Source organism: Clytia hemisphaerica, unplaced genomic scaffold (genome assembly GCF_902728285.1).
Source record: "Clytia hemisphaerica strain Z4C2 unplaced genomic scaffold, Clytia hemisphaerica genome assembly, whole genome shotgun sequence".
Classification (NCBI taxonomy): Eukaryota; Metazoa; Cnidaria; class Hydrozoa; order Leptothecata; family Clytiidae; genus Clytia; species Clytia hemisphaerica.
Genome location: NW_027103596.1, coordinates 34,478 through 56,035, shown reverse-complemented (window position 1 = coordinate 56,035; position 21,558 = coordinate 34,478). Strand labels below are relative to the sequence as shown.

The 21,558-nt window shown below is 35.9% G+C and overlaps 2 protein-coding genes and 1 long non-coding RNA gene across 3 annotated transcripts; 1 reads left to right on the top strand and 2 right to left on the bottom strand.

Moving 5' to 3' along the window:
• LOC136801830 (cyclin-dependent kinase 1-like) lies at window positions 1-11,433 on the bottom strand. Its single transcript, XM_067058495.1, has 8 exons — window positions 11,396-11,433; window positions 2,909-3,037; window positions 2,460-2,619; window positions 2,017-2,134; window positions 1,335-1,505; window positions 902-1,065; window positions 530-671; window positions 1-254 (listed from the first exon to the last, which is right to left on the bottom strand). The coding sequence occupies exons 2-8, from the start codon at window positions 2,970-2,972 to the stop codon at window positions 138-140; spliced, it is 936 nt and encodes a 311-aa protein (XP_066914596.1). The 5' UTR covers window positions 2,973-3,037; window positions 11,396-11,433; the 3' UTR covers window positions 1-137.
• A 714-nt stretch (window positions 11,434-12,147) lies between these two features.
• Window positions 12,148-16,770, top strand: LOC136801831 (oligosaccharyltransferase complex subunit ostc-like). Its single transcript, XM_067058496.1, has 4 exons — window positions 12,148-12,346; window positions 15,239-15,312; window positions 15,918-16,135; window positions 16,634-16,770. Exons 1-4 carry the CDS (start codon window positions 12,208-12,210, stop codon window positions 16,653-16,655), a joined length of 453 nt encoding a protein of 150 aa, XP_066914597.1. The 5' UTR covers window positions 12,148-12,207; the 3' UTR covers window positions 16,656-16,770.
• Window positions 16,771-20,042: 3,272 nt separating this feature from the next.
• On the bottom strand, window positions 20,043-21,558 carry LOC136801829 (uncharacterized). The gene is made up of 2 exons (XR_010845918.1): window positions 21,218-21,558; window positions 20,043-20,996 (listed from the first exon to the last, which is right to left on the bottom strand). It is a non-coding gene; the product is annotated as an uncharacterized lncRNA (long non-coding RNA).

Below are 21,558 nucleotides of genomic sequence, written 5' to 3'. Positions count from 1 at the left end.
CCTGTAGAACGGTAATAAGATTGGGTCGTCACCTCGACATGACTACATTACCATCACCTCGTGTAAAACTATTTGAAAAGATACATTTTGGTTGTGCGATTGACACCATTTTAAAGTATTCTGATGTATTACACCGCTTACAGGATATCTTCTGGAGGCTGTGGCAATGTGGAAGGATCAAAGTCGAAAAAGTATGGGTGCTTTAATGCTTTCCTTGCTGACATTCTCGATGCTGGCTGGTAAATCAGGAATTTCTAAAAGAAGAAAGAACTTTGAGTTATTACGTTAATGCAAGAAAGGAGGAGGGAAGAAATTTTTTTTCTTTCCGTCATTCTTCAAAACATTTATCAATTTCTCAAGAAACGTTAACAGTTTCAACTTTGATTGTTATGAAAGAGCCGAAGAGGTTTGTTGGCACGTTTTTTGCATACGTTTGACCTCACAGAGATTGAGAATGGGTTCAAATTGTAGAATTTATTTTGTGAAAATTTTTTCAAACATAAGCAACCATGCTGCTCCAACTTCTTACCTGAAGTAGGTCGATTCCTGCAGGCTCCATATCAGGTAGAAGGTCTTTTAAATTCTTTGGTTTCCATTTGGGGAATGCATTCTTGTAATCGGGTAATTCCTCAACACCTTCCCACTCAGCATTACTTGGTGTACCCAAAATTCTGTGGAGATAAAAGATAAAACACCGGTTTTGAGTATTGATTAGTTACTTGTTACTTGTGTATTTGTGTAGGTGTTGGAGCAAAGTGCTCAGGTTAGATTATCATAAAATGTTTTTGAGCCAACATGGAGATATTGAACTATAAATTTTATTTACAGGACAAAACAAATGATTTTGGGTTTTTGAAATTGGAATCAAAAGATGTTTTTAGCATTTATATTGCTTGCTTACTGGAATATCTTGAAGATTTCATCAATTTCAGAATCTCCTTGGAAGATGGGTTTTTTGGTGACCATTTCAGCGAAAATACATCCAATACTCCAAGTGTCAATACCGCATGAATATCTCTTCATGCCCAGCAAAACTTCAGGACATCTGTACCATAACGTTACAACCTGAGGAGAAAGACAAGAAAATCAATAAATTTCAATGTAATGATTTCTATATCTCTCAATCAAGCTAACTTCTTACACCTATATAACTAATCAAGTATTTAATAGGGGAAACGAGTGAGGCAATCTATCAATGCTTTAACTTAAACTTTATCATAACTATATGTTTCCTCAAGCATAGATGTTTTCTTTCAGTTTTTAAGTGTGACCCTTTTAAAAGGCTCTAAAAGATTAGTACTTAAAGTATATTATGTCTACTCAGAGGGACAAACCTCGTGAGTAAATGCCCTGATAGGAACACCAAAAGATCTCCCAAGACCAAAATCAGCAATCTTGATCAATCCTTTGGAATCAATGAGAAGATTCTGTGGCTTCAAATCACGATGGATGATCCTCCTTGCATGACAAAATTCCAGAGCAGCACAAATTTGATATGTGTAACTCTAAAATACAATGTATTAGTAAATCAATTGGATTTATTCTAGCTCAAAAGAAGTTATTGATAGGCAGCATAAAATAAGCCTGGTTTCCTCTTCATTAACATGGCTAAAACTTTCATAGAGATGACTGTATTTCTTATTACAATAGACGATATCGGCTTTCCGAATTCTCCCCGAATGATTATCCATGATGCATTGCGCAAAAAAATTCACGGACGATATTGACTTTCCGTGAATTTTTTGCGCAATGCATCATGGGAAATCATTCGGGGAGAATTTGGAAAGCCGATATGGTCTATTCAATGCCATGTAAATGTTTGACCTCAGGGACTTCATAGTTGACCCCATCATTTGGTGGAAGTTATGTATCTCAGTTGCTAAAATACAAGGTTTTTTCTGTTCAAGGAAAAGCTGAATTAGGAAAGTAAATTTCTGGAGTTTTTTGTTGGGGTCGGAAAACATTCCTTGTCAAGGTTTCAAAGGTTGGTCTGACTTAACTTGAGCATTGACTTACTTTGATTAAGGCTTGGTCAATGGGTCCTTGGACTGTATCAATGTATTTCTTCAAGTCCATCAACAAGAATTCGAAAACCAAATACAACTTTGATTCACTGTGAATAACATCTTGGAGTCTATTACAAAAAAAGAGACCAATCTGACAATCAAAACCTACCTCAATGATTAATTAACAGAGACCTGTAATTGAATTAGCACGAAAACACTTCAAAGCGGTTTGCATAAATTTAAAATATGGCAAAGCTTATTACAGGAGAAATGGACACCTTAATCAGTGTGCAGTAACTCTACTTCTAAAAGATGCTTGTTTTTTAATTGTATTTCCTTCTCTGCTGCCCATCATACATTTTTTGGGAAGGCTTGGTCACTTCTTTTCAAAAGTGTAAAATATAGTCCATAGATATAGACTAGTAAATACTAATGTAGTCAGTAATAACTTACTGGACAATAAAAGGATATTTCCTTAATTCTTTGAGAATCGAAATTTCCCTAATAGCGGTGGATGGGCACCCTTCGTCATCAGTTTCCAGACGAATCTTCTTTAAAGCAACCAATTCCCCAGTTGGGGTGTGTTTAGCTTTGTAAACAATACCGTAGGTGCCTATAAAATAATATTTATATTTATATAAGTCAAATGTTAACAATCAGGTTTCATCACTTGAGGATGATTAAAATGAATTGTTCTATCTAAGACTAAGGAGAATTCCAGTTACTGCATTGATATTCTGTTAAGGAGCAAGAAAACCTTATGAGTAAAATTTGAGGTGGAAAGGTTCATTAAAAAATAAAGCAAAACCAATAAATTTATTTGTTCAAATTTTTTTAAGGGATTTAAGTTTAAGAGACTAGTGAATTGCTTTGAATATATAGTTCTGTCAAGGAGAGCTTACCTTCACCAATTTTTTCTATTCTTTTGTATTCATTTAAACGTTGACTATCTTCTTTGGTACTCATTGTGAAAAAATGTATGTGGAAGGTTAGTGAAAATGGAAGGTGGGTGAATGATACTTTATTTGAGTCTAGAAAATGAAAGTAAAGTAATTTTTTGACAATAACAGAAGTTCTCTAGCTTAGTCCTAATGTTTAAAATTACTAGGCCCATTTTTAGCAAGACATGAAAACATTAGAAGTGTTAAAAATAATTAAACAAAAATCAGAGAGTAAAGTATCTATTTTTGAGTATTTGACTCAGTTTCCAGAATAATAAAAAGCAACAGAAATCAAATAAATATTTTCCAGAATCAAGAAATTTGGGAAATTTTTAAGCTGTTATTCTATCTGATTCTATCGCCTGTGCAAATATTGCATTTAAAGTCACTTTTCATACTTCAAAAACACATTTTTGTAGGAGTGGATGAAAAACCATTGTAGGCATGATTGGTAATTATCTTGCAAGTTATGAGCAAAGGACCAAATTTTTACCAGACATTATAACGTTCTCCCCCTGGATTCCAGGGAATGGGTTTTGAGACCAAAGGGACTTACGAGGGGGGAGGGGGAGTTTTTTGAAGCCAGGGTGGGGAAAAACGAGCGGGATGGAATAATTTGATTGTAGACATTGGGGGACTCACCAAAACCATATCAACATTGAAAAAAACTGGTTTTATGAGATGTTGTGATGGATCAAGAATATGGTTATTATTTTAGTGGTATTCACCATTTAACATAGTGTGCAGAGGGGTCCAGCCCCCAGCATTTTTCAGAGGGCAAAGGAAAATAGCCCAAGCTGAATTCTAGAAACATACCCCCCCACCTTCACAAAACAAAATATCAAAGAAATTTTTTTTCAAGAGGGATAAAACCTTCCCCGCAGCATAGATTTTTAACATAATTTAAAATATCTTGAACCTATCAGCTCTGCCCCCAATTCTATTACACACACTCAGCCCCCCTAGCAAGCTGACCCCCAGTATTTTTTGAAAAATAAATGGAAAAATGCAAATGGTTTAGCCCCCCTAAGCTCAGGGAGGTGTATTCCATGTCTATTTCTATCCATTAATTTGCATAAGCCTAAAAAAGCTAACATCGCAAATATCACAATGTCATTTTGGGTGTATAGATATGCTTAGTTTTTCTTTCATTTATTTCAACCAGCAATATTACATACAGTTTACTTAAATCCCTTCCATTTATTCTTGAATTAGAACTACCTTAGGGAAAATGATAATCGTTAAAAATTCGTCAAATTACAACTTTTTATGCTTAGATGGAGCAAGGTAATTTTCAGAGGCAGGGAATAGTGCGGAAAGGGGTCTGATCTCATTCTTGGCATGACTACTGTAACAGAAAACTTTCTTTTGTGAAGGCCTAGGGATCGAATAGACAATCTTTTAGTTTTCACAATGTGTTTTTATAAATACACGATGTATTTTCCACTCTATAGACATAAGCCAAATATTTGCTTGGAGGCTCAACAAGACAAGAAGCCTCTTAGAAATGTTTTGTGATAAAACTGACTTAGTGAGCTGTAAAGAATTTAGATATGTTGTATTGTTGTAAACCTCTTAATTACACACTTGACTCCCAAGGCTGTAAGCCCGCAATTACACAGTTAAAATTTATGCCCATGTGCAATTGCACGCTTATGATCCTGCCCCGGTTGAAATTGCTTGAACAGATTAGAGGGTTCCGATTTAAAAAATTGGGTTAATACATGGTCAAATGAGCTAAAGCTTTAACATGATTGTTTTGTAGGATAAATTTTCAGGCCTGGAATCTTCGAGTCAGCTAAATTATGACGTCATAAAAGTGCAAATTATGACGTCACGTGAATCTAACTTGATTTTTAATTTTCAAAAATGGATTTTCGAGCTAGAATTAACTTGAATTTGATTTTTTACATAAAACCAGTCAGCTAAGAACTCAACCAGAGTCAAAATTGAAATTGCTAACTCGAAGATTGCGGGCCTCAAAATTTTTTAGTAAGATAGTCCAAGGCTTTCTGATTTCAATGAAGCGGTCGGGAGCTAATCAAGTCTTTTTAAATGATAAACTAGTTCAGGATGAAATTACATGCTTTAACACCCATTCAAATAGTGATAAGCATGTAATTGCACCCTTAAAAAATTCTAGCTATTTTCTAAATTCTATGATAGCTAATAATAATCTAAGTTAAGCCGCAATTAAGAGGATTTCCCATCCCAGACTGAGATGTGTCAAAACAAAAGTGTGTAAATTAAGCAAGGCTGAATGATTTTCATCCATGAAATGAAAACAAACAGGAAATTATGCGCAGGTTCAAACAGGAACACAAAAAGCTTTGGAGCTAAGCAAGGTGTTACTAAAACATATTCTTTCTGCTATTTTCTTAGAAAAATGGGCTATTTCAAAAACCATTACCATTTGGAGAATACCAAAATAGCAGAAATGATCATGTTTAATGTCATAAAAAGCCTTTCTTATAAAGTTGAATACTACCTCTTAAAGAAGGGCATCCTGCTAAGTTGGTTTATCAGAGATGCTGTCTCTTCTTGTGCCGATTTGAATCAATGAAACTTTGGTTTGGAATAGCTGATTTTATGGACAGAAAAATGGCCTTTTTTGACGTTGGCCTTTCTAGAATATTTCTATTTCTATTTGGTTGAGTTGCAGGAGGCTTTGAGGCCTATTTTTGCAAATATAGACACTTTCAATGAGCGCGCCGTCCGACTACCCAATTCCTCTCACATACCAGACCCCCGCGCTCGATAGGATCGATCATCGGAACGGCTCGATGACGGATCGATGGATTACTTATCGATCCGGATAGGAGATCGATGGAAGATTCAGCCATTAAAAAGTCTTGAGTATCGATCCTTCGTTGATCCATTATAGAGCTAGTATTTCAATCGAGTATATCGATTCGTCATCGATCGTTAATCGATTCGTCATCGATCGTTAATCGATTTGTCATCGATCGTTAATCGATTTGTCATCGATCGTTAATCGATTCATCATCGATCGTTAATCGATTCGTCATCGATCGTTAATCGATTCGTCATCGATCGTTAATCGATTCGTCATCGATCGTTAATCGATTCGTCATCATGCGTTAATCGATTCGTCATCAATCGTTAATCGATTCGTCATCAATCGTTAATCGATTCGTCATCAATCGTTAATCGATTCGTCATCAATCGTTAATCGATTCGTCATCGATCGTTAATCGATTATGCATCGATTATAAATCGATTATGCATTGATGACGAATCGATTAACGATCGATGACGAATCGATATACTCGATAGAGTTGTTAGGGTCGATAAGATCGATAAAAGATCGATGATAGATCGATAAATAATCATAAGCTTAAAAAAATCTTGAGTATCGATCCTCTATCGATCTCCTATCCGGATCGATAAGTAATCCATCGATCACATATCGATCCGTCATCGAGCCGTTCCGATGATCGATCCTATCGAGCGCGGGGGTCTGGCACATAGCATGGCATGGGTTTGTCTGTACACAAACCCAATATCTACGGCTATAAATTTCAAAATTCATTGCCGTAGAGGGTCTGTTGTCATTGTCTTTTCTGGTTTGAGATTTCTCAAACCAACCGCTACGATGGAGTGCTGTTGGAGTTTGGCGAGAAATCGGAGGCGATAAGACAAAATGGCCGTCATATCAGAGTTGTCAGAAAGTATAGAAGTTTGTCGAAAAAAAGTGTTTTCATAACAAAACTGACTTCTTTATTTTTTAATAATTGGAATAAAAGAGAGCTCTAAATGAAGACATTCCATTGCAAAATAACTCGAAGCTTCGAATTGTTATCTGTAACTTTCAAAGTATTTACAACAAAAATGAAGAACTTTCAAATTATCTCATTACAAATGATATAGACATTTTGATTGGGACTGAAACACACCTATCTTGTAACATTCTTAACTCTGAGCTTATCCCAAAAACAGGCTATCAAATTGTTCATCGGTGTGACCGTAATGATGGGTACGGAGGCGTTATCATCATCGCAAAGGAATCCTTGATCACTGAACCCATAAAGGCTTCTAACAGTCATCAAATAATCGCTGTAAAAGTGGAGACATTCCAGAAGCCCATAATCATCTCATCTTGCTATCGATCACCAAACAGCTCAATTCAGGAAAACAATGACCTTGTCCAATCAATAAACAACCTGTCCAAAAAATTCAAATCAAACCCTCAGTTTATCGGAGGAGATTTCAATCTACCAGATGTTGATTGGGAGTCATACACAATTACTGGATCTCAATATCCTCGGGCACTGAATGAACAATATCTTGAGGCATTTGACATAAACAGTCTTTCCCAAGCTGTCAATTTTCCAACCAGACAAAAAATCTATCTTAGACCTACTCATTACCAACAGACCGTCCTTCATCGAAAGCTGCAGACCAACACCAGGTTTTGGAGATCACCAGACAGCTGTTCTTGCTGACGTTTATTGCCACCCTAAAAGACAGCGACCTGTACAACGAAAAATCTACCTCTGGAACCGTGCTAACTTCGACCAGATGAAACAAGATGTAAGACAAGCGTCAGACCAATTCTTGGAAAACGAAACAGCCGATACACCGATCAATAACTTGTGGTTAAAATTCAAAAATATCATTACCACTGCTCAAGAAAGCAATGTACCGTGCAAAAATTCAACTAAACGATACAACCAACGGTGGTTTAATCAATCATGTAGACGTGCTGTTCGAAAAAAGCAAAGAGTATATAATAGATACAAACGCACAAAGCAATCAGTTGACTGGAACAAATACATAAAAGCTGCAAAGAAAGCAAGATTGACTTGTAAACAAACTTGTGATAAATTTATCAACGACAATTTTTTATCAGAACACAAATCAAATCCGAAAAAGTTCTACAGTTACATCAAATCGAAAAAGCAGGATAATATCGGAATCACTTCTTTGCTCTCAAATGGAAATACTTTTACTGATGACACTCAAATTGCAAAAATCCTCAATAATCAATTTCTGAGTGTTTTTTCAGAAGATGACGGCCGAACACCAGATATAAAAGGAAATACCTGTCCACCCATCAGTGAATTAGAAATAACACAAAATGGTGTTCAAAAATTACTTTCAGAGCTCACCCCAGCAAAGCTAATGGACCAGATCAAATTTCCACCAGAATTTTGAAGGAGTGTGCTGATATAATAAGTAAACCCCTTACTCTCATCTTTCAAGCTTCGCTGAAGCAATCAAAAATTCCAGATGACTGGCGCAAAGCAACCATTACTCCGCTATATAAAGGCAACAACAAAAGCAGATCAAACCCTGAAAGCTACCGCCCTGTGAGCCTAACATCTGTACTATGTAAAACACTCGAACACATAATTCACAGTCACATAATCAACCATTTAGAGCAGCAAAACATCCTCACTGACCGACAACATGGATTTAGAAAGAAACGATCCTGTGAGACACAACTAGTAAAAACTGTTAATGATCTAGTCAAGATATTGAATGAAAAAGGGCAAACTGATGCTATACTTTTGGACTTCAGTAAAGCCTTTGACAAAGTTTGTCACCGCAAGTTACTTTTAAAGCTAAGCTTCTATGGAATCAAAAACAACTTGTTGTTTTGGATAGAGGATTTTCTCAGTAACCGAACCCAAAAAGTACTCGTTAGAGGCGTAGAATCACCAGAGGGAAAAGTAACATCCGGAGTCCCACAAGGATCGGTACTGGGACCCCTGCTGTTTTTAGTATATATAAATGACATATCATTAGCAGTCACATCCTCAGAGATAAGTCTTTTTGCTGATGACGCTCTACTTTACAAATCCATCAAATCAATCAAAGATGCCAGAGATCTGCAAAATGACATGAACCACCTTACCCAATGGGAAAAGGACTGGTCCATGGAGTTTAATGCTGACAAATGTAAAGTCCTGCGATTTACAAATAAACACAAAAAAACTGAAGAAACATATTCAATCCATGGCTACAATCTCGAATTGGTAAAATCTGCTAAATATCTAGGAGTGATCTTGGATAGCAAATTAACATTCAACAAACATATCACAACAACGTCTGCAAAGGCTCATAACTGTCGACATTTTTTGCAACGAAATCTTCGAATGTGTGACAAGGAAGTTAAACTCCAATGCTACAAAACCTTTGTACGACCCATAATCGAATATGCATCAATAGTGTGGGACCCAGTAGGAAATCTAAAACTCAATCGACACATAGAGTCTGTACAACGAAAATCAGCTAGATGGATTTCTAATCAATGGCAACGAGAAGCCTCTCCAACTAGTATGATTAAGAACCTTGACCTGCAAACATTGGAGCAGAGGCGTACAGTCAAGCGTTTAACGTCTCTCTACCAGTTTCACAATGGAATCAAGTTCATGCCTCCTAATACCATTAAACCTCAGAGATGCAATGATCTTCGATTTCAGCCAATCCAAGGTGCAATTCAACGGTATACCTACTCCTTCTACCCATACACAATCAAAGAATGGAATATGCTTTCAGCTGGTCTGGTTAATGCTGAGTCGTTAGATATATTTAATGATAAATTAGTGGCCTTCCTCAAATAGATTATTTTCTTAAGTTTGCTTCAAATCTCAGTGTTAATTAATCTTGTCTTGTCTTATCAAGTTTTCAAAATTCTTTCAGTGATGCGTGAGGTCATATAACTTCTTCTGTAGTTTTTCTCCTCAATTCAACCTTGCAATCTAATTTATTTCAATTTATCTTATGTTTTATATATTAGTTAATAAAATGTTTTTACTCAGAATTGTTTTTATCCTTCACATATTTTTATCGTTCACATTTTAGCCTTTAGTTTGTTTTCAATGTCAATACAGCCATGTAAGTTCTTTTTTTCTGCAAAATTCAATTACCTCTTAATCCAAAGTGGTTGCCTTAGATTTTATTATATTTAGATAGATTTTACTTATTACCATTTTATTTTACATTCAGGAAATTGTACGTATGTACCCTCTGAATTATTGAATAGAAATAGAAATAGAAATAGAAACTCTTTTTGCACAAATCGAATGTTTTTTGTTTACATTTTGGAGTTCACGAACATGAGAGAGATGTTGTTTGATTGGAATCTTGTTTTTAAAGTGGTTTTAACTTCAGTTCTTTGCAAAGGAATATACTCAGAGTATCTCTGCATGTTTTTATGTTCAAATTCAGTATTACTTTTACGGTATTCGATCTATGTAGAGTGGCTATAGCTTGTTTTGTTGGCATAGCTTTTGTAATTAAAATGTTGTACTTTTCTTTGGCGGACTACATGGAAAAATAGGGTAATTGGAAAGTAATTTTCTGTTAGACAATGTTGAATATGTCTTCGTTACTTTTCAGCTTTTAGTTTGGCTCAAAAACATTAAAAAAGCAGCCAAAACATGCTTTGAAAGTGACCCTCAATGGACCCCATCCCTTTGTTTACAATTGTCGTACTTTGGCAGCCATTTTATTTCAAAATTATACTTCATCGCAGAGGTCTCCGTAAGGAAAAACTTTTATTAAACAGACAATGCGCACAGAGTGAACTACGCTCGGACTACGCTACGATAATCGTGAGATACACTCTGGTACAGAGTAGGCATGGGTTGACCTGGGCGAAGGTTCATTCACTTGTCAAGTGAACCGCTGCGAGTGGGAATCAAACCTCAGTCGTCTGTGCAGCAACCAAGCTCAATGACCACACTATACCACGCTGTCTAATAAATATAGCATGGTAGCCCCTAGGAAATCTTTAAAAACAGACCTCCCTTCCCTTCTTGAAAAGTGTGTCAATTATCACTACTGCTTAATTTAGGTAAGGTTTTAAAAAGAGTAGAGTCTGTGTCGCATGCAAATAAAAACATTCTTTTAGTTATCAGTCATATGCCAGTTTGCAGAGTATGGCAAGAAGGCTGCACTCGAAGAAAAATTCGTTCCGCACTCGAAGAACGCACCTGATAAATTTTGGTCCGGACAAGGTGCATCTATAGCTCGGAAATTTGCCCAAAAAGGCAAAAAATTGCTCAAATTGGCTGCACTAGAGGAAAAGATAGCTGAACACTACACCTGAAAACCTTAGATATATTTTGCACCTGCACTCGATTTTTTACAAGTTGTGCACTCAATATCTAAAGCAAATGTGCCACACTTTGCAAACTGGGTCATATGTAGGCTTCAAGAAAAGGTATTAATTGAAATCCCTGAACACAGAAAGATTTAGACTGATGTTGGAATTGCCAGAGTTTACAAACAAACACCGAAGTCCTTTCCTGTTCAGGCAGATGGACTTTTTTAGTGAATAAACTCTACGAGATTTAAACTCAGAAGAAGCAGATTATGCATAGTATTGGGTCACTGTGGATATACATGAGCAGAGGGGCGAATCAAACAGACTTTATCGACAAACAAACATGAACTGTCTACAGAAAACACTCATACCATTTGACGGTTTGGAGATGTTCACACTTTGAGTCTCTTTTCAAAATGATGGCCTTTCGATATTCAAGAAGTTCAGATTCGCCGCTTTTGAGACCTTTGACCAATCAATTTGAAGCGGCCGAAGTCTAAGCCAATCAGAAGTTAGATAACAAGCCTCGTTTTCGAACCAAATTCGTGCAGTAGCTACAGGGACTCAATCACGTCAACACGTCAATCCGGGAAAATGTTATATCGGATGGCCAAAAGTCACCTCACCTTCTTTTCTTTTCTTTCCTATCTCTTATCCTATTTTTCTCTTTTCTGACTGTCTGAGTTTCTGAGACTTAGTTTCTCATTTCTGACTGAGTTTTCATACCTGTCAATCATTTGTCCATCAATTTCGACCAGTCTAATTTTCGCCCCGAGTGGGATTCGAACCACCACCAAAGAAAGACCTTCAGATTCGGAAGCCAGCGCTCTATCCGTTGAGCCATCGCCGCACAGCAAAACCACGCAATTCATAACATATTATACCGAACTGGCAAAAGACGGGGGTAATATTATTATAATATGGGTAACAGTACCCCTTTTTTAAACCTGACTGAAATTCGAGCCGTTACTAGCAACCCTGCGGGGTCCAAGGCGTCGAGTATGCACCCGGCACAGTGACAAGCCGTTACTAGCAACCCTGACCCTACCTAACCCCCGGAAAAGTGACTATCAGCGATCCGTGGATAAAAAAATAAAATTAAAAAATGAAGGTGACTATTGGCCATCCGATATAAGAGCATCCGTCAATCCGAAGGCAAAAGTTTGGTGGAAGGTTCACAAAAATGGAATTCTTTTTCACATTACCTTTCCAATTTTTGGAGCCACCAAATTTGAAGATTAAGAAGCCAACATGGATCAAAGCTCCATCTGCAATGTTTGTTTTTTCATGCGTTTTGTTGTCGTATTTCTTAGTTACAGGAGGTAAAGTTTTGTAACCTTTTTTTAATTCTTTTTTTTTGGGATAAAAACAATTTCAAAACATGCGAGTGGCCTGAAAAAGTTGGTGCTATACCTAGGGTCGTCTCTATTGGGTTGATATTAGACCAACTTACGGTACTAATTGAACGTTCGATTGTGAAGGAAGTAATCAATAATGATCGATAATAATCGAATACGAAGGTGGTCAGTGACACCCCCTATCCAATTTTATCGGTGATTGAATACTCAGGCCAGGCCCAATTGATTGTTTTGTTCGTGTCCTAGAAGCTCTGAAAAATGGGTCGGTCGGTCGGTAGCTAAAATTGGAACCTTTTTTTCATTTTCCCACCAAAAACCTCTATTTTTGAAATTCCTCAAACAATCGTGCAATCCTGGAATCCAAACGCGAGTGTAAAAAAATAGTCAAAAGCCCGGATCCACAACGGCACTCGACGCGATCGCAAGATAGGTTCTAGTTGGAAATAAAGGCGTTTGCGGCGTGTGCTTAAAGGAATACAGCTGTGAGTTTCTGCTACACCGGGACATTTTCTGTGCGCAAATTGGATGTTGTTTATAGAAGAATCAAAGCAGTCAGTTAGAAAAGAACTGCAGAGATAGTAGTTATCATGTGAAAAGGAGGTAAATTTGTTTTGATTTTTCCAACTCAAAGTGAAACACTTTTTCTCAAAAATTTAGAGTCGGTCGGAGGACACGAACCAAACTATCAATTGGGCTTGGCCTCACTCGACTCCAGATTATGGCATTTTCTTCGACCATTTTCGATTTGTTCAATCATTTCGATTACCTTCAATCATATTGAATACCTTCGATTGTACTCAGTAATTTCCAGCCTTCAATTTTATCAAATATGTTTCCAGTAGCACTTGAGGAAACCCAGGGCGAAGGCCACACAAAATGGCAAGGGAAAATGGCTGGGAAATAAGGGGGTCAATCTTTATGGAGGGGCTTCTTTTTGTGCTTTGGTTTTAGATCAGTTTTTTTAGTTTTTCTTAAAGATATATCATAATACCATCAACTGCTCTAACTTGGGATGATTGGTCGAAACATGGTGGGACTGTTTGATATCTGGCCTGTATTTTCACTTACTGTTAAATGTCTTTGACAACAAATTCGTTTTGATAATTCTACCAAGTTTATTAACATGTCACCATACTAACTTTCACTGATAGTGTGTCCTTTGTAACTTTTTGTTTTCATTCCAAATGACGGGACGTCGTTTGGAGAATTACAGAACGCCTAACCGTCTAGTGCCTGATGGGGTTAACAAATAACGAGTGTGTAACTTGCAGCGGGAGTGACGTCAAACGCTCCATCGTTTTGCCACTAATATGGTCTTCTTCGTTCCAGACATTTGCGTGTGTTCCACTATGGATTTTTTCATATTTCGATTTAAAAGCCTACTCGGTGCAAAAGAGAAATCTTTTATTTTTTTATATATATGCCATTTATTAACTCAAATCAAATGACTTTGGAGGTTCGGTGAAATGGTGGCCGGATTGCCGTCCCATTTTTTGTCAGATAGTCCCAAGTTAGAGCAGTTGACGGTAATTGGTTATCGTCGAAGTAATCAATTGGTTAGCAAAGTTGTCAAAGTTATCGAAGGTAATCAATAACAATCAAAGTACTCGGACGGTTATGGAGTCTTTGAAGGGTTGTTAAGAAAGTGATCGAATACTCACAATTTTTCTGAAATTTTGGTACTTGACATTCGATTGTTAATCGATAAGTGGTTGTTTGATTACTTCCATCATTATTGATTACTTCGACAATCAAATTTATCGTTCAGTACCGTCTGGTCTAATATCAACATCCCTCATCTAATTCTGACACCCTTCTTTAGAGACAGACAATAATAATACTCCTCTCTGACCACTAAGCAAAGAAAAACAGTTTAAACCTTTCTATCAATTTCAGCTGATAAAAAGGGTGTCAAAATTAGAGGAGGGATGTTGACATTAAACCAAGTTAGGGTAATCCCATTAATTTCTAAAATATGGCTAATGGTCATGATTCATTTAACTTTACACATTTCTTTCATAGAAGTACCAGCAATTCAAGCTCTTTTTCTACAAATTTTGAGCAACTTTTAGGCATGAGAAGATCAAATATCTCAGGGCTGAACCCCCACAAGGCCCCTAGACCTGTTTGGGGGGATTACAGCACCAGGACCCTCCGAGCGCTCCGGAAACGTCTGGAGCAAAAAGTGCTGTTTTTCCGGAGCACAATTTTTGGTGATTGGTCTCTGCACCAGAACTATGTCGACATCCCTCATCTAATGGAGGGGGTTTATATTGTATCCAATAAGTAACATACCTGCTGCCTAACCTCAGTCGAGCAAAGAGAAAACCTTCAAAGATTCGATTTAAAGGCATTTTGACCCTAATTAAATTACTTTCTCCAGCCTTTTTAGAAAATTAACTCAATCTATCTTAAAGTTCATTAATACAGCTGGGGAAGTCAAAAATCATTGCCCCCAAATATATTAAATCAAATTAAAAAACAAGATTCATACGTATACTTTTTTGGCTCACCCGGTATAACAAAATAAGGGTGAATAAATCTGAAAATATTCCTTTAATAAGGTAGATGGAATTCATGATGGGTAATTAAAAACTTGTGCTCACTTATAATAATTATACATTAATATGACATTGTTTTTTGTGCTGGAGTTTTTAATTATCCAACATGACACCACGTCTAGGGAAAGGTCTATTTATCACAATACATTGAAGGGTCTGTTCAAAAATCTCAGACATCACAATAGTACCAATAGTACTAGAAAAGTTTAGGTGGTATAGTTTTAGCTCAATAGAATGTCAATTGCTGAAGTCAGTGAAATCAGTCAAATTTAACCTTGTTTTGCTTCTTGTTTAGGTATTATTTATGATGTTATTGTGGAACCACCAAGTATTGGCTCAACTACAGATGAACATGGAAATAGTAAACCGGTAAATAATACACCTATTAACCCTTTTAACAACTGGTGTCGAAATGACGTCAAAATTCTGCGTCATTAAGCATTTCAATGCAATACCTTCAGAGATTCTCTTCCTAGTAAATTGGAACCAAGTCTTTTCTGGGCCAGGGATTTTTTTATTGTTTTTATGTCAAAGAATTTCAGAGATATGCTTAACATGACCAAAAGGATTGGTTAAAAAAAACGCAAGTTCTTAGTTCTGAGTTGAAGATTTTAACAGTTTCCCAGAGTACATGTATTCCACTCTTGAACTGACTCATCAGTTGTTCACTTTTTGTTCTGACTTAAAATCGAGCTGTCTACAAGAAAATATTTTCACCATAAAATATTCTTTATGTCACTAAAAAAAGATTGATTTTGATTTAATTTCATAAGAGATCATGTATACCTAGGGTTTTCGTAAACTGTAAACTTTATCTATGGTTTACGAGTAGAAATTACCCAAATGGAAAATCACTTTTAAAATGTCGTTAGCTATAATAAATGGCTTGAATTCAATTAGAATTCCAGAGATTTCTCATAACACTTTAATAAAAAGATTTTTGAAAATTATTGATTGGCTTTTATTTGTAACAGGTTGCTTTCATGCCGTACAGAGTGAATGGACAATACATTATGGAGGGATTAGCAGCTAGCTTCCTGTTCACTGTGGGTGGATTAGGTTACATCATCATTGATAAAGCAAATGGTCCAGGATTACCAAAGTTGAACAGATTCCTTCTCTTGTTCTTTGGATTCTTATGCGTTGTCGTTCCTTTCTTCATGTGTAGGCTATTCATGAGAATGAAATTACCGTAAGTTTTCGGCAATTTTCATTATTATCTGCATAACTCTCTTAGAGCTTGCATTTTTTTTACCTTATTTGCGCAGACGAAAGTTTTTTAATTGACCTGGCTCTCGAACAGTATATGAAAGTTAGAATTCTTTTGCGCATTTATTCTGTTTAATACCAACCAACCATGATAACTTGAATGTTATAGGGCTCATAGTGAAGTTATCTGAGCTTTAGGATGTTCTTAAATTTCTGGGTTTTGATCTTAAGAATATTCTTAGCCTTTTCTTATTTTTATTATGTGATTCTTTTTGTGCAATTACCTGAAAAATGAAGCTTGACAAGCCCTACTATTTTTTTTTCTTAATATTGTTATTTAGTTTGTTTTCATAAAAAGTGTAGTTTTAAAGAAAATATGAATTGAATTCTCGTACCCATTATTAACAGTGCGATGGATGCTAATAGTATGCATCATTGTTAAAAACCTATTCAATTTTTTTATTTCTCTTCCTTTTTTTAGTGGATACCTGAGCGCACATTAAAGTCATCGATCAATTAGCAGTTGTAATTAACTTTTTTTCATTGTAATTTTTAGGGAATACCTTTTTGTATGAAAATGTTTACACTTGATTCGAAACACACTTTTCATTTGATTAACTTTCCTGCGTCAATTTTAGATACTATAATCCCTAACACTTTTCGATTTATGTCCAAAGCTCCCTGAAAACGGTGTCAATCATTTCGAGTTCGTGAAAAAGTCACTTTTTTGAGAAAATTGTTTTTCATATTAAAACTTTAGATCGACAAAATCTAATTTTGTATTGTGATAACTCAAAAAATAAATTGCATTTTTAGTATTCTTAGAATCTCAATTTCGGAATTTCAACTGAAGTTTGCTTTTTTCTGTTCAACCTTTCGACTCTTTAACGCAATGTAATGTTATAATCAGGTTGTGAAACAACAAGAAAACTAATCCATAAACGTGTTCCAAGGTCAGATAGACGTAGGATTTTTTGGAACCGGAAAATTTTCTACTGATGTCACAAACATTTTGGATCTCAATTTGAAGCTGTTGCGAAATAATAGGGACTAATTTTCCAACATAATTGTATTACCTACCCAACCACCACATGCCAACGTCACTAAATGATAATGTCTCTACCCAAAATGTTGTAATTCTTAACCTAATTCTTTTCAACTAAATTCCATAGATATTTTGTAGCTTCCAGTGTGTCTGTCTACAACTGAGAAAATGTAATCTTCTTGATTACAATATTCTTTTGATTCATTTGGCCACCGACGTTGCAAAGGTAAGTATCACTCTTGTAAGACGGTTATTACTTCATTATTTGATTTCATCCATTCTTTTTCAGGATTTGTAGTGAGAACTCCTCACATGTTCAATTTCTTTATTGTTTTAAGTAGAAGTGTTATATTTTCTCGACTCGTGTACCGTTGCATAAAAAGCAAAACAAACTCTGATTGGCTGAGAGATATAAAAAGATTATGTTTCTAGCCAAACGTACATTTCCAGTTTCCAATTTTATCTTATTTAATCTTGGAAAAACTAGACATCAAAGAGTAGCTAGAATGATTAACTTTCACTTTCAGTAGTAGAAATACCCTTGCACTAAATTGGGAAGACAATAGGCTGTTTATAGTCAATATAATGACTTCTTTTTTAATTTTTTTCAAGCAATGAGATTTTAACTGCCATCTTACCGCCCATTTTTTACCTTAAAGGAAGGAATTTTGGCGGGAATTTAATTCGGCAAATGGCCGAAAAAGTTTTTAAGAGGGAATTTAATTTGACGGATGGACGAAAAAACTAAATTTGGCGGGAATTTAATTTGGCGTTTGCTGAAAATTTTATCTTTAACCCTTTAAGTGCCGATGTCGTATATATACGACATGGGCTATAAAGGAGGGCGAAGCCCTCCTGTAATGCCCAGTTTGAGTTAGAAATCGTTATTTTTGGTCGAACTCGTAGGAATTAGATTGTCCTTTATGGTCAAGCAAAAAAAAATTCAAAAGTGAGTCTTTCCAGCGAAATTTTAAGCAAAAAAGTCAAAAAAATGCAAAAAATTGACAAAAATTCACTTTTTTGAGATTCTGACCGTTTTTTGACTATTTTTGGTCAACGAGTGATCCAAGAACCTCCAAATTTGGCCCTGTTTTACTTTAGTCTGTCTTCTAGTGAATTGATTTGAAATTTTACCACTGGGCACCTTTTCATCAGTTCAGTCAGGTCCGCGCAGCGGGCCTGACTGCTTTAATTCCCTAACCTACCCCCCCCCCTTGGCCGCCGCCCACCACGCCCTTCCTAAATCGGGCGGCGCCGAAGGCGCCCAAAAGAAAGAAGAGACTCTAAGCTATCCAACGAGCTATATACGAGCTTCTAATTCCTTCTAGATCAGGAGATATAAGCCCTTAAAGTTTGAACTAGCGATTTTTTAAAAAAAACTTAGAAAAAAGGACCCTGGCACTCAAAGGGTTAAAAGGGCGTAAAAACAGAAAAAAAATGCAAAAACACCTTAACCCTATTCAACCTACAATCCTTCAAGAAATATTTGAGACAAATGGGAAATTCCCCAGGAAGTTTTGTGAGTCGATTTGTGAGTGCTCTAAAGTAGTTTCGAAGGGTAGAGTTTTAACTCTGAGTTTTAACGCTAGACTTAAGACTTAACCTTAGGATCTGAGGATCCAAAAGTTCAAAAATGGTCCGGTAAGGCTCCGAATATAGCCTGGAAGTCTGCCTACCCGTCTCAAATTGAAATATTCGATTAAATTAAAGAGATAGCCCAAAATTGGCTTTTTCGCCCGAACTTTAAATCTCGAAAAACGTCAAAATAACCGGAATTCTCAATAATTTCTTGAAAGATTGTAGGCTTTTAGGGGTTCAGAACTAGGGGGGGGGGGGGGGCTTTTCCTGTACCACCCATTAACTTTCGATTTAGTGGGTCTTTTTGGATGAAATTTGGCACACAAGATCCTGGTCACATAAAGTAACTTTTGACAAAAAATTTTTTTGATGACGTCTCTCATCATGCCCAAAGTGAGCCAAAACCGAAAATTTCTTATTGTATTCTAACAAAGGCTTTAGTGGGTCTTTTTGGATGAAATTTGGCACACAAGATCCTGGTCACATAAAGTAACTTTTGACTAAAAAAATTTTTGATGACGTCTCTCATCATGCCCAAACTGAGCAAAAACCGAAAATTTCCTTTGTTCTTATTGTATTCTAACAAAGGCTTTAGAAAAAAGTTGCCTGAGTTTAAAATGCTTATTTTATCCTAAATATTCAATAAATTACGGTTTAAACGATATATTTGACATTAAGAATAAATTTGTATTGGAAAACAGTCAATTTTTGTGACACCTTACTGTCAGAAATGTCATCATGCTCAAGGTGTGTAAATTTTTAGGTGTCAAATTTTTTATTCATTTTGAAGCTAAATAAAAGTTAGGAATTTACAGAAAATTTCATGGCAAAAGCTCTATTATTTCAGGAGCTATTACCAATAATTTCACCTCCGAACAGAAACAGCCCCCCCCCCCACAGGCCGAATAGGGTTAAAAGAGATCATCTTTTCACAAAGTTTAATTGGGCAGATGCCGGAAAAAAGAAATTTTGGCGGGAACTTAATTTGGCGGATTCTGGCCAAATCCGCCAAAATTTCTTCCTTTAAGGTACTTTCCATTAGAAAAGTCTGGGCAGAAAGTAGAGCTAAATCACCAAACATTTAGACTGGAGTCGTTTATAATGCGTTTAATACTAATAATACCAATAGCAATACTAACTAGCCATAGCTTTCACTAACTGCCACCCGCTAATTAATACAAATGCTTGTAAAACTAATTAATGCTAATTAAGGCTTTTTAATGCTTTATAGCAAAAGTTTGGAAATGATTTGGAATAGTTAGAATGATTCTTCTCAGCATTTTCTTTGAGATATCAATGAATAAGCTAACATAAATGAGACATTTTTTTTCTAAAAATATGAATTACTTTTTACAAAGAATAAAATACGAATCTTAAAACATTCATTAGGAAAAGTGTCCAGGTAGAATCAATTACAGACAGTTACAGATTTGTTTTTTGTTTTTGTGTTTTTGTGTATACTACCAGACAAAAGACATGCAACTATATTTATTTCAACCAATTTGAAATAGGTATAAATGAAACATAGTAGAACCAAACAGCATAAGAAATGCTATGAGCCAGAAACATAACGAGCAGGAACCAAAAATTGACAGGTAACAACGTACCGTGAAATTGGGTAACTTGCATCAGTGGAGGCTAACATGCATAGCCCTCGAATGAATGACCTGGCTGGTCATTAAAATACAACTACACAGCTCTGCTCGCAAGTCTACTCTACCATTTTTGTTTTGATTTAACTTTGTATTTTAATGACCAGCCAGGTCATTCATTTGAGGGCTATGCAAGTTAGCCTCCACTGATGCAAGTTACCCAATCTCACGGTACTTAGGAGTTTTTCCAACTGTTTAACAAAGGATATCGTGATCCAAAATTGTTTACAATAAATGGATTTACCAGTAATCTAGAAGCTGTAACAGCGTTGTGTAAAGGATGGAAGATGATAGGACGTAACGTGGTAATAGTATCAGTAACGAGGCAATATTGATGAGCAGGAAGCAGGTATTAACAGGAAATAGCGTACATTCAGGACTTTTTCCAACGGCATGATAAGGGATCTCACGGACAAAATTGTTTACATTAAAAAGATATGCCAGTTATCTTGCTGTTGTAACAGCAACATCGTGTAGAAGGATGGAAAATCATGACGTAACGTGGTAATAGTAGCAGTAACGAGGTAATATTGCGTTGTCAAGGTAAACGAATCCTCATTCATAAAAAGCTTAAAGGGAAAATAAGAAACATGAAATTAGATGATATTGATATGGTGAAACTGAAATTTCCTCAAAAATAGTTCACCAAAAGTTTCTTTCAATCTTTGATAATAATTTCCCAAATAGTGCCTGGTAAGTATCAACAAGAACACAGACCTGTGTTAAACATAAAAGATTAATAAAACCAAGTCTTATAAAAGTACAGAAAGAAAAAAATATTTATACTTACTGTCGAGAAGTATACCATAACACAGGATTTTTAAGCATTCTTGTTGAGAGTAGAGTATGTTGAATGGCGATTGTCGAATAAATTTAGTTACAGTGGAATTTCGTTGCCAATTAAACCACCAACAATAATCACTTTTGTCCATATTCAATCATTGTTCTATTATTATCATTTTAATCATTGTTCATTATTATTGCTATTGGGGACAAACTGTTTGGATCGAAAAATGAATCAATCTCCTGAATGTCTAAGACAGGAGACAGATTGTAATTTGACTGTCAGCAAATTCACTGATTGGTATATGTATACATCTTGTTTAATCCGAAAGTCAAAAGTAAATGCAT

What these genes read in the sequence shown, in the direction of transcription:
- LOC136801830 (XM_067058495.1), bottom strand. Translation starts at nt 2,972, where the DNA reads ATGAGTACCAAAGAAGATAGTCAACGTTTAAATGAATACAAAAGAATA. An exon ending in AATAGAAAAAATTGGTGAAG is followed by an intron (nt 2,620 to 2,908) that starts GTAAGCTCTCCT and finishes ATTATTTTATAG; the next exon opens with GCACCTACGGTATTGTTTAC. An exon ending in CAGGAATCGACCTACTTCAG is followed by an intron (nt 255 to 529) that starts GTAAGAAGTTGG and finishes TTCTTCTTTTAG; the next exon opens with AAATTCCTGATTTACCAGCC.
- LOC136801831 (XM_067058496.1), top strand. Translation starts at nt 12,208, where the DNA reads ATGGAATTCTTTTTCACATTACCTTTCCAATTTTTGGAGCCACCAAAT. An exon ending in GTATTTCTTAGTTACAGGAG is followed by an intron (nt 12,347 to 15,238) that starts GTAAAGTTTTGT and finishes CTTCTTGTTTAG; the next exon opens with GTATTATTTATGATGTTATT. An exon ending in AACATGGAAATAGTAAACCG is followed by an intron (nt 15,313 to 15,917) that starts GTAAATAATACA and finishes TATTTGTAACAG; the next exon opens with GTTGCTTTCATGCCGTACAG.